The following is a 16984-nucleotide window of genomic DNA, read 5'->3' as shown; positions in this document are numbered from 1 at the left end:
AAATGGGTTGCTAATGGAATATTGAGTTTAGTTAAAATGTGCTGTTTGATAACCACTATAATAACTGCTTTATTGTTTAGTTACAATGGAGATGCAAACATCTGACTAATTCTTATCTGCAAGTTAGCTTTACCTAATAAAAAATAAAAAATAAAGGCAAATATGATTATGTTTAAATTAGGGCTGTCGATTTAACGCGTTAATTCAGTGCGATTAATTTGACTAAAAATAACTTGTTAAAATAATTAACGCCATTAATCGCATGCCCCTGGACCGTAATATGGAAGATTCTTGAGAAATGCAAGCTTGTAGTACCACCTGTTTACTCCAGAGGGCAGTTAGTGAAATTTCAGCTGTGTGGCAATGCACAGTTTATACAGTGAAGAAAAACCCCCTTGAGCAGCAGAACAACACAAACATGCGTTACGTTCTTGTGTTCAAAACACTTGATGGAGCGCAAATCCAAACTAAGGGATCTCAATATGTGTTCTAAGTATTAAACTATATTTAACTTGACACAGTGACCTAAACATTTTATTTTTATGACACAACGCACCCGAGACACTACACAAGCATGTCTGATGCAGATGTAAATTGACGGGTCCTTAAACAAGCCCTCATAATAAATATTGAACTGACTGACAAATTCACTTGTGAAATGGATTGCTGTGAACTGTGTGCCAATGATTGACTTATGATCAATAATATGGGTAGTAAACAATACATTGTATTCTAAAGCCACTTTTTGTATTGTCTTATCAATGATTAACTCTTCTGCCACAAGAATGTAATGCATTTTAATTAACTGAATAATTTTTATTTTATATATATATCATTTTTGTATATTTAAAGATAACTATGTATAATTATTTAATCATTATGTATTGCATTATTGTTATTTGAGGGGCTTTCTCAGCAAATATTTGTATATGCGATTAATCGTGATTAATTAATTGGGACATCATGTAATTAATTTGATTAAAAAATGTAATCGATTAAAAGCCCTAATATTTATATGAGGGTATTTCTCAGCAAATATTTGTATATGCGATTATTCGCGATTAATTAATCGGGACACCATGTAATTAATTTGATAAAAAATTGTAATCGATTGACAGCCCTAGTTTAAATAGATTTGATATAAATCAAAAACAATTGTGCAATATATATATATATATATAAAACCACACACAAGCAGGAATTCAAATGATTTGTGATTTAAGTTAGCCGCCAGCATGTGAAGAGCAAACCTATTATGCAGAGCTCCTTCAACTTTCACTCTGACCTTGTGAAACACAGAGGCAGATCTCCATGGCAACTCTGCAGCGAGCACTGCAATAGCTCCTTCCAAGGAATAAATGATGGTGGCCCTACAAAGGGTAACAACAGGCAGAGAGAGGGAGAAAAAGAAATATTTCAACTTTTTAAAAGCAAAAGGACAAAAAATGCATTCAAAACATACACAAAAGGCAAACTTTTCATGGTCTGGATTCTACTTTCATTTGCTCTGTGTAAAGGGTGGAGGTAATCAACAGCCTCTTTTCCCACTCTGAAAAAAGCTGCTATCAACCTGCTGTGTACTGTACTCCTGCCGCAGCACTCATCTAATTATTACAAAGGTCAATATTCTTCTGGAAGGTGAATGAGGATATACAGCACTCTCCTGAGATGCAGGAAGGTGGGGGTGGGGTTGCTGCAGTCAGAATGGAATAATTATTTTTCATTCCCTAGTTTGCATCTCCCCAGCATATAAGACTTCTAATGTGCTTTTCAAAACAAATAAAGAGTTACGTGATGGACTTTAAGGTATTTAACTAGACAATTTGCATACACTCACTGAAATCCCCCCAATGTTCAAGCCAAATCCACGCCATCTTTGCCACTACATTTATAAAGTAACACTGGATTTTCACACATGTTTTTTTTACCTCATTAATGGTGTTTCAGATTACAAAGCAACAAGTAATGTTTAAAAAGTGTCAAACATTATGAAGAGATATTTAATGCTTTGTATTCATTAATATTTACTTTGTTTCAGCGCATCCAGATACTGCAGTTAATGAGCACATTTTAATTCACCAAGAACAACCAGAGACCTTAACGTAAAAGTGGCCTCCAATAACTTTCTGTAATGAATCTATCAAAGCAATTAACAGGACTATTTCCTTGTCTCCGAATAAATACTTTCAATGTTTACTGTTCACATCTCCTGCTTTCTTGCCTGGCAAACTCATTAAATTGCCCCTATGTGCTGCTATCTTTACTCATGTGGAGTAAAGCAGCACTTGACGTTAGTGTTAAGAGGTGCATTGGCGCCTTGATGATAATTATTTGAAGACAACAATTCTAAATAACTTATCACCATGTAATGACTCTGACATTTACATCACCATGGTTTGAAGATGGACAGAGGAGCAAATCCTGCAGATCCTTATTATCTGCAAAATGTGTAATATTCTTTCCAGCTTTTAAGCATGAAATTCTAATTCACCCTCTAAATGACTCAATCACATTCCATAAAGTGTATCATAATTACACGAAGAGGCTTATGAAATACCATTATGCATATTTCCTGCTTGCATTCTTTTTCAAATGCACGTGAGCGCACCAAACGTGGGCCTCATCCCAAGCCATGTGTCTAATCAGTGGGTTTTTAGAAATGGAGGCAGAGAGGAACCTGGGATTCTTTGAAGTCATGATAATACAACAGTGTTCACCGCTCCATCCCCTGGAGGAATTGCCCAGAGCCTTGATAAGGCAGACTCACTCAAATGAAGGCAAAGATAACAAGACAAAAATCCCAAATCAGGTTCCATATGAGCCCAAGGTGGATTACAGTAGGTGCTGTAGAAAATGCCCCCACAGCTCCATCAGTAAGGCTGAAGTACCCCTTGATCGAAATAAAACCAAAGACGTATACCAAATACTAAATATAATTTAACATTTTCATTAATGTTGATTAGTATTGATCAATATGCATTGGTTTGATCAACTTATCTATCAGTATTGATCTGTCACTTTATCAATACCATTAGGACTCGGTAAATATTTCCAGATTCAATTCGATTCCAATCCAAATCTGATTCATTTGGGTATATTTCAGTTATAATGGCCAATTTGATTACATATGAAATAAATTCTCTCTTAACTAATGCTGTTTTTTTTTATACAGGGGACTTTTTAACTTTATACATTATGAAATACTGATTTTACCAATGTAATTTTATTTAGTTTTTCATAATCGTGGTCACACATTAAAAATGTACAGGTGTGTCTCGAGTTCAAATCCAGGGTGTGCTGAGTGACTCCAGCCAGGTCTCCTAAGCAACCAAATTGGCCTGGTTGCTAGAGAAGGTAGAGTCGCATGGGGTAACCTCCTTGTGGTCGCGATTAGTGGGTCTCGCGCTCAATGGGGCACCTGTTAAGTTGTGCGTGAATCGCGGAGAGTAGCATGAGCCTCCCATACTGTGAGTCTCCGCGGTGTCATGCACAATGAGCCACGTGATAAGATGCATGGATTGTCTCAGAAGTGGAGGAAACTGAGACTTGTCCTCCACCACTCGGATTGAGGCGAGTAACCGCGCAACCATGAGGACCGACTAAGTAGTGGGAATTGGGTATTCCAAACTGGGAGAAAAGGGGATAAAAAAAGTACAAATTCCATGTATTCCATCATTAAATATGATGTTTTGAAATTGCATAGATTGCATCTGTTTGATTTTTTACATTGTAAAGCAGTTCAATGGAAAGGAGGAGCCAAGAACCGGCTTGACAATATAAACAACATTTAATTAAATAAAAAGACACAAACATATGGGGCAGCTGCCCGTAAACGCTCTCTCTCTCTCTCTCTGTCGCACCACCATCTGCAGTCGGCCTTTATCCCTCTTGGAGGCTTGATTAGCCTGATAAGGGACCGGGTGTGTAGAATCACGACCCGGATCCACACTACACCCTGTTACATACATGTTTATTGTTTACAAGTTTAATTTGCAATATTTACAAGTATTTAGATTGACATGTAATACAAGAGCTAAAACAGTATTGTCTCTTTAAGCCTACCGGCAGGTCGGCCAGTGAGCACATATAAACAAGAAAGGATGTGTACGGTTTCTTTAGCGTAACCGCGCTATGTGTGATTCGAATTCATATTTTTTTTTGTTGTTTTTGATCAACTGACAGTAAAGTACAGAAAGTGTATTAAAAGAGACATTATTCAATTATTGGATTGCATGGATCTCATCTTTGGATACGTTACACAGAACATGTCAAACCAAACTTTTACTCTCAACACAGTAAAAATGTTTCTTACTATGTGAAAAAAGTTCACAGAGTAAAAGATAGATATTGATATAGTTCAAATAAAGATTGCAAATAATTGAAATCGATATTTATACCCAATCCTTATTAGTTTTATTTAAAGCCATAAATTTTGTTAGGTTCAACATAGCACAATCCAATTATTTTCATGTACCCCCTGGAACCTGCTTACATACCCCCAAGTTGGGATTCGATGGACTAGACTGACTTTGAGTCACCATGACGCCATGTTGGTGTTTACGAGTCAGCGTCCAACATTGCATAGCCTTGGGTAAATCTCTAATACTGGCACGCTTAAGGATCTTCTCCATGTTTCAAATGTTCTTCTTTTAAAAAGAAAGTGGAATATTCAATTTACATGTTCAGTTGCAGCTTCAGGTGTTGTTCTCCTTATAATCCAAAAGCTTTCTTCTTTGTCTCAAGGGTTCGTGAAGCCAGGTGTGAATCTCACTTTTGGCATAAAGTAAGCTTGCATATGCAGAAGTTATGTGTGTGTGCAAAAGTTGGCAAAGACTGGGACAAATCAGGTTTACTTTCAAGTTGAAAAACACAAGCATAGATGGTTACCAGCTTATGTTGTATTTTGGATGCTGGTTCATGCTTCACCAGCTAAGTTTTGCAATGGCTGTGCTGGTGCACCAGCTAGACCAGCAACAAATCAGCACTAAACAGCATTATGAATCAGCAAGCTGGCTTAGGCTGGTCTTTTCAAAAAGGTTGCACCCACATTAATACAAGTAAGGGGGGTCAAATAAAAGTTTTTGAAAGACTGTATGAGTGGCAGTAGTGTCAGGTTGTGCTATCGGAGCTTGATATTGGGGTTGGCAGAAAACAGTTTGGCATGGTCAGTGACGGTGAATGCAAAAGGGAGATGGACAGTTAGTCCATTCATTGAATTCCAATGTTTTATACACACACACACACACACACACACACACACACACACACACACACACGGAGGGAGAAAGAGACAAGAAGACAGGCTAAAGGCCCCAATGTACTTCTTACAAAATTGAAGAACAAACAGGTGTGATGTAATTTAGAACAAAATCTTTTTTGCATTTGTGTTTCAATGGTTCGAAACATTTAGGAAAAATTCTCAGGGCTGCTAAACACCTTCTTACTGCCATTGGTCCACGTCATCGGTAGGTGTGACCTAGAGCTAAATCAATTATACTTAAATATTCTTAAGTGCCCATTCAGTCTGTTTTATATGCTGCTTCACTCATGTGACCTTTGCAGTGAAAACCATTCACACATCTGCCCAAAGTAAGATATGCCTCTCATCATCATTCTTGCGTCCTCATTAACACTCTTTTACACACCAATCTTTGGAGTTAGTATCAGTGCAATCATAAATTGAAATAACAGAGAGTAATCGGTGTATATTATGGCTGTATAGCATGTTAAGGCATTAGCAATATGAATACAGAATGTAAACATGACAAATTGTGCATTTTCTACTGCATGTACAGGTGAAACTCGAAAAATTAGAATATCGTGCAAAAGTTCATTAATTTCAGTAATTCAACTTAAAAGGTGAAACTAATATATTATATAGACTCATTACAAGCAAATTAAGATATTTCAAGCCTTTATTTGATATAATTTTGATGATTATGGCTTACAGCTTATGAAAACCCCAAATTCAGAATCTCAAGAAAATTAGAATATTGTGAAAAGGTTCAGTATTGTAGGCTCAAAGTGTCACACTCTAATCAGCTAAACACCTGCAAAGGGTTCCTGAGCCTTTAAATGGTCTCTCAGTCTGGTTCAGTTGAATTCACAATCATGGGGAAGACTGCTGACCTGACAGTTGTGCAGAAAACCATCATTGACACCCTCCACAAGGAGGGAAAGCCTCAAAAGGTAATTGCAAAAGAAGTTGGATGTTCTCAAAGTGCTGTATCAAAGCACATTAATAGAAAGTTAAGTGGAAGGGAAAAGTGTGGAAGAAAAAGGTGCACAAGCAGCAGGGATGACCGTAGCCTGGAGAGGATTGTCAGGAAAAGGCCATTCAAATGTGTGGGGAGCTTCACAAGGAGTGGACTGAGGCTGTAGTTACTGCATCAAGAGCCACCACACACAGACGGGTCCTGGACATGGGCTTCAAATGTCAAACGTCTTACCTGGGCTAAAGAAAAAAAGAACTGGTCTGTTGCTCAGTTGTCCAAAGTCCTCTTTTCTGATGAGAGCAAATTTTGCATCTCATTTGGAAACCAAGGTCCCAGAGTCTGGAGGAAGAATGGAGAGGCACACAATCCAAGATGCTTGAAGTCCAGTGTGAAGTTTCCACAGTCTGTGTTGGTTTGGGGAGCCATGTCATCGGCTGGTGTTGGTCCACTGTGCTTTATTAAGTCCAGAGTCAACGCAGCCGTCTACCGGGACATTTTAGAGCACTTCATGCTTCCTTCAGCAGACAAGCTTTATGGAGATGCTGACTTCATTTTCCAGCAGGACTTGGCACCTGTCCACACTGCCAAAAGTACCAAAACCTGGTTCAGTGACCATGGTATTGCTGTGCTTGATTGGCCAGCAAACTCGCCTGACCTGAACCCCATAGTGAATCTATGGGGCATTGCCAAGAGAAAGATGAGAGACATGAGACCAAACAATGCAGAAGAGCTGAAGGCCGCTATTGAAGCATCTTGGTCTTCCATAACACCTCAGCAGTGCCACAGGCTGATAGCATCCATGCCACGCCGCATTGAGGCAGTAATTAATGCAAAAGGGGCCCAAACCAAGTACTGAGTACATATGCATGATTATACTTTTCAGAGGGCCGACATTTCTGTATTTAAAATCCTTTTTTTTATTGATTTCATGTAATATTCAAATTTTCTGAGATTCTGAATTTGGGGTTTTCATAAGCTGTAAGCATAATCATCACAATTATATCAAATAAAGGCTTGAAATATCTTACTTTGCTTGTAATGAGTCTATATAATATATTAGTTTCACCTTTTAAGTTGAATTACTGAAATTAATGAACTTTTGCACGATATTCTAATTTTTCGAGTTTCACCTGTATATTACTTTAAAAATCATCATCTAGTGGTTAAAAAAAGCATCTTTTACTGATATCGTGTGAATTGTACTCACTGAATGATGCATAAAGTCATTGATAACATATTTTAATGTCACATAATTTAAGCTTTGACTCAGTGTCCTAATATTTCAATGTACATTTAAACACCTCCCATAAAAGTGTGGCGGATGTCTGAATGTTCTCAAACAGTATACTTTTGCTTGGCTGTTTCAAACTACGTTTGAAGAACAAAGAAGAACTTCTACGGAAGTATATCGGCACCTTAAGATATCTACGAAATAAAAGTGCTGCTAATGCAAGTGAAAGGGTGATTCCTGCTACTATTGCTAGTTATTGTCTTTCCAAGGGCATATGAAAAAAAAAATGCTCTAGGGACTATTCACATTCATGCATTCACGTGAGGTCGGAATTACTGTAATTACAAGATGGCAAGTCAGAGATTCTCAGAGTTGTTCACGCTCTCTGACCTCGGAAGTTATTTGTTTCTATGTCAACACTCATAGCCCGCAAACGGTTTTGTTGTTGATAACATTAATTCACTTCTATATGTTCTTGCAACATGATTAACAACAAGTGCTTCAGGTGACAACGACATAAAATGGCATATCAAACAGAAATGTGTTCACTATTACCTATAACAGTTAAAGCCACTTCCACATTGGTTCTTTTACTTGACGTCATTACTAAGTGTAGAGTGTTGTGTATTCAGTAGAAAGAGAGGAGCACCATTCAGATGCTTTCATTCCAAACCCATAACAATTTATGTATTCTACATTGATTTAGATATTCCTTTTTATTTCATAAACTGAAGCACACTACATGAATGATGAATACTAGTCAGTTCAGCTCATTGATAAAACGTTGATTAGCATTCACAATTTTACACAGGAAAAAAGATTTTGTTGAAGAAAACTATGAAAATGTGAAGACATTATAGAGTTTTCATTTTGTGATTATGACATTGATTATGTACTGTGTTTTATTAAATAAATTTAAAAAAGCAAAACCGAAGGAAATAAATAAAGCTGGTTGAAAGTTATCACTTTGGCACAGCATAAACAAACATAAATGCAGTCAGACCCAAAAGTATTTAATACAATGTGCAACCCTAACCTTGAGGACTAGGCAATCATTTCCAGAAGTGTGCGACCACAAAGAATTATTCATAGAGCAAGGAAAATCTGCATTACTGTCAGAGTGCAAACAGACCTGTTTTCTTCCCCACTCACTGTTAAGCTCTGAAATTAGTCGCTGAAAGAGAGGAGAGGTGGAGCTTTGGCATAGAGATCCAGGCATCAGCATGCAGCCAGAGGTGGTGCACCCACCTTTCTGATCAGCGATCATGCCATGAATGAACATTAGGCTTTTAAGGAAACTGATGGCGGGAAATTCTTCTAATCTCTGCTATCTGAAAAGCGACTCATTAACATGTGATTGACATGTTACATAAACTGTGATTAAACTGGAGCAAATCAATGTGTGTGTGTGAGAGAGTTTTTGTTTGTTTGTTTGTTTTTAATAGAACCTTAAAATATACACAGTTTCAAAAGTATAGCTAAAAGACGTAAATATTACACATGTTAACATGATACCTGTAACCAGGGGTTAAACTGGGATTTTTGAGGTGTGGGAACCCTAACACTGAGAGAGGTTGACGGGTCTAACATTAGTGATTGACAGCAAAGAATAATGTGTGAATAACATTCCTCTGGCCATACACATGCATTGCAAAAATTAGTTTTCTTACTCAATATTTTTGTCTTGTTCTCCAGTAAGATATCTAAAGATCCTTGAAGCAAGATTCATTTACTTGAAGAAAAATACATAAGATATTTGGAAAAGTTTATACTTAAAACAAGAAAAAAAGTATCCCAATGGGTTAAGAAAAATAAACTTAATTCAAAGAGGAAACAAATAAAAAAATTTACAACAGAAATCTAACCTATTTGTCACATTTCTCTAAAAACAAGACAGAGTTTTACTGTGGTTCTGTTCAAACAGCACATATCAGTTTTGAAAATGTAAGTGAGTCACTTTGGTTATAGACTATGGTTGGTTATCTGATTATATGGAGATGTTAATGCACTGAATTTTACTGCACTACAAATGTGATTGACAACCATATTATGCTGCTGTGATGCAACCATACTGACTTTGGGTTTAGTTGTTTCTTAATGGCATTATAGCAGGTAAAGGGTGAAAAAATTAATTTAGCAATTATAAAGATAGACCACCTGTTGCATAGAATCATTGTTGGCAACAGCTATTTCCTTCATGAGTACAAAGGGAGGCACTCCTCATTGGCCTCCTGCACTTACTTTGTCTTGTTTTGTGTGTTTCATCATGGCCAAAGCGAGAGCAAAAAGCAGTGAGAAAGAAGATTAGTGGGCGAACTCGGAAGATGCATTATTCAATATGCACAGGCAAGAAGCCCACATGCAAACATCTCCATTCACCTCACATTAGGGGCGCTTAAGACAACTCATTGAGATGCAGGCTGGGAATCAACGGTATGCAACACGTCCCAAGACCAGCTGGGCCAGGGTGCATCATTGAAGGCCATGTTTCTGCCTGTGAAGTTGACACTTTGTAAATTAGCTTTAAGGTTAAGTGTGCATGCTGATAGCTGGCGGGGAGAATTTGGGGCTTTACTTGCATTGGCCCGTTGATAGCTATGGATAGTCCCTCTATCCCTCCGTGCTGTGCATATATGAGAGAGAGGGAAGAGGAGGCACAAATAGTCTCCGAACTGGCAGGTAGATCCCTGGGGTACAAGAGAGACAGAGAGAACATTAGGACTAATTGGGCACTCAGGAGAAGAATGCATTACTGTGGCAGAGCTTTGAGAAAGGAAGAAGGGTGGATGCTATAATCAGAGCAAGCAAAGGACCTCTGTCATTCTGCCATGTAGCTGAAATGTCTAAATGAAACTCAATGGAGTGTTTTGTGTCAAAGATACATTATGGTTAATTTAGAGGATATTTAGGTGAGAACATACAACTACAATCTCTTATATCTACCTTACCTTAATCAAACCTTGAAGTAATTAACTTATTGCAGTTAACCTTAAAAATTGCAATTAACTCCCATTACGGTTTTATGAGTGAATTAAAAAATATATATTATTGAAATAAACTATGAAAAAAGTGAATTCCTCTCCAAATGTAGAGAAACGTCTCGGTTACTGATGTAACCTCCGTTCCCTGATGGAAGGAACGAGACGTTGCTTCGATGAGATGACACTAGGAGTCGCTCCTGCGGAGCCCAGACATCTCTAATCTTGAGAAAAGGCCAATGGAAATTGCCGCGTGGAATTTGCATGCCACTCCCCCGGACATACGGGTATAAAAGGAGTGACACTGCAAACACACATCAGGTATCTCACTGAGGAGCCGAGCCAAAGACCCGGCCATTTCAGCGGTTGGTTCAGTGTTGTGGCAGGAGAGACACGTAAACGAGACGTTCCCTATCTGTCACTCACTCAACGTTGTGTCGATGAGTTGACACTAGGGGTCCCAATGGAAAACGCCACAAGAGCTGAACCGAGTTACGCAGACAGGCGGTGCGAGATGGGCAGACCTCTGTGTCAGCCAGCGCAGCAAGCCATCGCATAACTACCCCAACACACTGGCAGGCATGAAGTGGTCCCCTGCACCTAGGGGAACGACTAACTGCTCAGAAGTATAAGGACTGGCTAGCCCAGCTGTGGCCTTCTCTCTATTGTTCTCCTCAAAAAGGAACTAAATATGTTCGGCTGGGGGCCAAATATATGGTCCAAGCTGGGGAGTGTCCCTCCAAAGAGGAGGACACCGCAGAGACCACACCCGGCCCCGAGAGGGGGGTGGGGGATTTTAGGTGGAATACAACACATGGTCTTACTGGTTAGGAGTGGAAACACATTGTGTGGAGCAGCGTTGTGGTAGGTCCTACCCAATGGGGAGGAGTTACTACAAACATGGCGACCAAGGACAGAGGGCCCTCTGCCCAAGGAAGACACGGTTTACCAGAAGGGAAACCATTTTGCGGAATATACATCACACGGGGTTGCCTTGGGGACAACAAGCCTATGTGGAGCATTTACCACAGTACGGGGGTCTGGGTGGCGCCCGTACTTGGGCGGCAGCAAGCCTCTCCGAAGACTCGACGGCCGCTAGGCTAGGGAGGAAGAATGTCCAGGGTTCACACTTCTTACGAACGCAACTGGAGAAGAGCACACATCTTCGCCTCAAGGGAGGGGAAAGGTGCTATGCACAAGTGATACACCCGGCCAGCTGACCCGAACTTAACTGTTTGAGTCACCTGATAACACATGGGATGAGGGAACTAGGCGCAGCCTGGGGGAGTTTAACTCCTCGTGCCTCTTAGGAACCTGATGATTTGCATCTTGTACATTTTAACAAAAGCATGTCACATTTTCCCTATTCCTAACAAGCCTCCATTATATGAGTTACACCAGGGCCTTGTGGAGCTAAATCCTAAGCCATGAATTAGCTTACAAAATTTCAGCCAGCATTTTTCTCATATTTTCACAGTAGTCATTTTCTAGCAGCTACAAGACGTGCAGTGGAATTTAGCTGGAATTTCCCAGAACTACTTTAGAGGACATTTTAACAGAGACATATACAAGCCAAGGCATGCCAAATGTGTTCATACCAACAAATAATTTTACATTAAATTTGAGCTGATATAGCATGGTTTCTCCAATTACAATTTCACAACAATGAAAAAACACCTACCTCATATACCAATTTTATATAAGTGGATAACTGAACATTTGGCAAACAGTTTTATCAAAAGTGACTTGCAGTGCATACAAGATATACATTTTATCAGTTTGTGTGTACCCTGGGAATCTAACCCATGATCTTGGCATTGCTAGCGTCATGCTCTACCAGTTGAACTACAGGAACCCCAACCAATTATAGAACAATTGCCTCATGAAATGAAAAGTGCTGCTCTGACACATGGAATTATTAAAATCTCATCATATAATTCCAGTGTAATTACAGCTCATGATTAAGTGTCCTTTTTTTGTCTTTTCCAGGTGTGCCCCTGAACCGATCCTAAAACCTACTCTAATCGTGCTAGGATGTAAGATCAATGGACTGAGACTGGAGCGCCATCTGAAACACTGCAGTCACACCACAAAAGAGACAGGATGATTTTGAAACACTTATGTGACTACTTCACAAGACTGGAAATAAACGAACAAAGTGCACTTCATCTTTAAACAACTTTATTTTGCTAAATTTAACAAACCCTGGGTTCTCCTATCACATAAACTTGAGATAAAAGTGAGAGGGGCTTGTATTAAAAAAGACTGAAGGGTCCAGCTCACAGTGAATCTACATCAAATTAAATCAGTTTGATTATGAAAATGGGACATATTACAATGTTTCTTTTGCACGCGCATCTGCTGCTTGGAGTTGCAAGCTCTCTGGTTATTCAATCCATGCCTTGGAGGGTACCCTGCCCCCTCCAGTGTGTCTGCCAAATCAAGCCTTGGTACTCTCCCCAATCTGTGTACAGAGAGGCTCCTACAGTAGACTGCAATGACCTCCTACTTATCCAGCTGCCTACTTCCCTCCCTCCTGAGACACAAACCCTCCGGATGCAAAGTAACCTCATCAGTTCTGTGGACCAGAGTGAACTCCAGGGCCTTGTCAATCTGACAGAGTTGGATCTCTCACATAACAGCTTTACCAGTACCCGAAACCTGCGGATAACTGACATGCCAGATCTTCTCAGCCTACACATGGAGGAAAACCAGCTGAGGCACCTTCCTGAAGCAGCGTTCTTTGGTCTTTCTAGCCTGCAGGAGTTGTACCTCAATCACAACAGGCTACGGAGCATCTCCCCTGGGGCTTTCAAGGGCCTGGATAAACTGTTAAGGCTTCATCTCAACTCTAACCGCCTGGTTGTAATTGATAGGCGTTGGTTCCATGCTTTGCCACAACTGGAAGTGCTCATGATTGGTGGAAACCCTGTGGACACTATCCAGGACCTAAATTTTAAACCGCTGGGCTCCTTGCGCAGTCTGGTCCTAGCAGGCATGGGCTTACGTGAGATCTCAGAGCGAGCGCTGGAGGGGCTTCAAAACCTAGAGAGCATCAGCTTTTATGATAACCACCTAATAAAAGTCCCAAAAGAGGCATTGCAAAAACTGCCAGGTCTTAAGTTCCTCGACTTAAACAAGAACCCCATTCAGCTACTGCAGAGGGGAGACTTCAAAAATATGCTACATTTGAAGGAACTTGGCTTAAACAACATGGAGGAGCTGATCTCTATTGAGCATTCTGCAATGGAAAACCTGCCTGAACTGACCAAACTGGAGATCACAAACAATCCTCGGCTGTCATATATTCACCCTCAAGCCTTCCAAATGTTGTCAAGCATGGAAAGTCTAATGCTCAACAGTAATGCATTGAGTGCCCTGCATCAACAGACAGTCAGGTCACTTCCCAGCCTTCAAGAAATTAGCTTGCACAGCAATCCCATTCACTGTGACTGCCTGATCCGCTGGGTGGGAGCCGACAATGAAAAGCCAGTTCGTTTCATTGAGCCTCAATCCACATTTTGCTCTGAGCCTCCTGAGCTTAAAGCTAGGAGAGTTAAAGAAGTCTCATTCAGAGAGATGGCAGACAGCTGCCTGCCCTTGATTGCACCAAGCACATTCCCCTCTTACATCGAAGTCAAACACGGAGACAATGTAGCCTTGCACTGCCGAGCACTGGCAGAGCCAGTGCCAAGCATCTACTGGGTCATTCCCCAGGGCATGACATTGACTCCATCCAGCAGCTTTGGGCGTTATCGGGTTCTAACAGAGGGCACATTAGAGATTTCTGGAGTCACTGCCAAAGAAGCTGGCTTTTACACTTGTGTTGCACAGAACCTAGTGGGAGCTGACACTAGAAGCTTGACTCTACAGATAGAGGGAGGTGGAAAGGTTCATACGAGTAGCCAAAAGACAGAGGATAGCTTTGGAGTGCAGGATGTCAAAGAAAGGTATGCCCTATTGACCTGGCAAGCCAGCCGTAATGTCCCTGCAGCACATCTCTCTTGGGTGACCAATGGCAGTCTGAAAAATCATCACAGGCACAGCACTCGAATTCTAGCTGGCACAAGAAGATTCAACCTAACCCATCTCCAACCAGGGACTCACTACAAAGTTTGCCTCCATATGGGGCCAAATGACACCTCCTGTGTCCAGCTAAAGACCAAGGAGGTGTCCATGCCAGATCCATTACCAGACCTGACCCCAGCAGTCCTACTGGCGGTTTCAGCTCTGCTTCTTTTATTGGCAGCCAGAGCATGTCATGGGGGAGGTCCTTTTAGTTGGAAAGACCATATGCCAGAGTTTGAAAAGCCCCACACCACAATTCTGACCCAGGAGGCCAAGGCTTTCATGGTTCCTCCAATACCAGCAAAGGACCTGAATCAGCAGGGCCCAGATCAAGCCCTATCAGACGGCAGAGGCAAATACCTCAGAAATACTATGCTGGGGCAAGACGTTCGGGGGCAAACAAAAAGGGGATGCTGAGCAGAATAGTGTGTTCAAGAAGAATGTACAAATATCTCCAGAGTACAAGCTTCATAAAGCTACTAACTTTACCGCTCTGACAGTCATAACTACTGATCTTCTGAAACAAACAATACTAGAAATTTGTGGCAGATCTGCGCCACATAAAAAGCGACGAGTTTTAAGTATAGTGTAAAACGTGAAAAAGAACGAAGAAAAAAATATTTGTATTTATTTTGTAATGAAGATACAAGTACATATATGTATATTAAAAGCATTTGTTCATGTATTCACATATAGTATATCTGCAAAGGACACAAAAGCTGTGCTCCCAATCATAAATAACAGTTCATATACAGTCTGTTAATATGCACCCTTCCAATTTTATGAGTCTGTCACAACAGGCCAAGTGGTTTTAGAAAGATAAGAAGCACTTATATATTTTTTATACTGAAGAGACTGATCTGACACAGGAAAGCAAGGAACACAAACGGCAAAAAATCTCAGCAAAACATTCACACCTATTAATGTTAAACTTAAGAAGACACAATTCACATCTTCTGAAGAGGACAGAGTCTTAAATGTTGTGAAACTAATGTTGTATGTACTCTCTTTAACAATGTGTTGTTCTCTTGAGCCCCAGAGATCACTCCAAAGCTATAGAAATCTGAGAAGTTTTTTATTGCACAAAAGAGAAAAAACTTTTTTTTTTTTTTTCAGAAATTGAATAATCTCTACATCTGACAGGGGCCATAAACCTATGACCCACTCTGCTCAGTGTTGGATATTTGCCTATTTCGGTCCCCTCGATCCTGAAAAATCACAGACCTGTGCAAAGGAAAACAACCCCAAGTGAATAGATGTTCCAATGTTGATGGACATACAGACATGACATGTGTCTGCCTCTTTGTTTAACATGTCAAGAAGAAGAGAAGGTTAATGGAGAAATCGCATGGAGCAGCCCATTTATGGTCTTTGGGGCACTGGCTCTATCCTCCATCTCTACCAGCAGAAGGCAAACATATGATGACATTCACTTCTACATGCACATTATGTTTTGCACAAAGCAGGCATGTTTATATTTGAGATTCCATCTCTTGCAGTACTGATGGAAATGACTGGTCCGGACAGGCCACTAATAGGATACGTTCAAGGAAAGATAGTCTTATTCTTTGTGTAAAAAAAAAAAATTATAATAATTAAAAATGGGCTTTTTCTTAAACAGTTTTTCTGGGTGACTTCAATGTACAAAGCTCTGACTATTGGACAGCTACATTAATGAGAGATATACCCAGTGAAGTAGGGGTCAGAGGCCACAGATATGCTGCTCTTTTGTCTGTGAGGGAACGACAGCAGCATTGGGAATTGTGAACTGTTCTATTACATTTCTCAAACATGTGGAAGTCCATTATTTAAAAGTCTGTCATTTTATGGAAACTTTGGTTTAATTATTTTTTATTATTATTTGCAACCACAAATATTGATGTGTCCTACTGTTTCAGTGGTACACTCGCGCTCTCTCGCTCTCTCTCTCTCTCTACCCATCTATCTAACTTGACTGTCTTGTCCTCTCATATGTATTTCCTTTTGTTAAATTTAATTTGTTGACCATTGGTCTTTTCCCACCTCAAACACTGTACATAAATCAATCGGAATTTCCTATTCAACTTACCACTTTCTGAAATAATTTAGATTACTTTGTGTTAAATTCTATTTTGAGCTATTATTAAAACATTTTAGACTGATTTCAACGTTTGGTCAATTGCAGGACACTGATTGAGACATCATATTTCACCCTCATTTCATCTACTCTAAAATTCAAGCTTATTCATGATCAGGGCCTTGGGTTGCTTTTTCCTGCTATTATGTTTCATGGAGCCCATTTTCCGTGGGTGCACAAGGGGCATAATTTCACAGATCTGCCTTAGAGGTAATTGGAGCAACATTTCCTCCAATTATAATGAGAACAAATAGTCATTCATTCCATTGAAATGGAATTACCACAGCAAGGAGTTTCTCCAGTTTCTGGATACTTGCAAAACAGCCCTCGGCTTCTTAAAATCTTTTGAGTGAAGAGCCTCGGGCTTGTGATGCTC

The 16984-nt window shown here is 40.0% G+C and overlaps 1 protein-coding gene across 2 annotated transcripts in view; it reads left to right on the top strand.

Moving 5' to 3' along the window:
* The window catches only part of lrrn2 (leucine rich repeat neuronal 2), an 86844-nt gene extending 70169 nt beyond the window's left edge, over nucleotides 1-16675 (top strand). For both annotated transcript variants that reach the window (XM_052100939.1, XM_052100940.1), the window contains one exon: nucleotides 12414-16675. In XM_052100939.1, the coding sequence (XP_051956899.1) occupies nucleotides 12741-14909 (2169 nt within the window). In that variant the 5' untranslated portion in view covers nucleotides 12414-12740 and the 3' untranslated portion in view covers nucleotides 14910-16675. The remainder of the gene's footprint in view (nucleotides 1-12413) is intronic.
* Nucleotides 16676-16984: the final 309 nt, after the last annotated feature.

The sequence above is a fragment of the Xyrauchen texanus genome, chromosome 32 (assembly GCF_025860055.1).
Source record: "Xyrauchen texanus isolate HMW12.3.18 chromosome 32, RBS_HiC_50CHRs, whole genome shotgun sequence".
Taxonomy (NCBI): domain Eukaryota; kingdom Metazoa; phylum Chordata; class Actinopteri; order Cypriniformes; family Catostomidae; genus Xyrauchen; species Xyrauchen texanus.
This window is presented reverse-complemented; position numbering and strand designations above follow the sequence as displayed.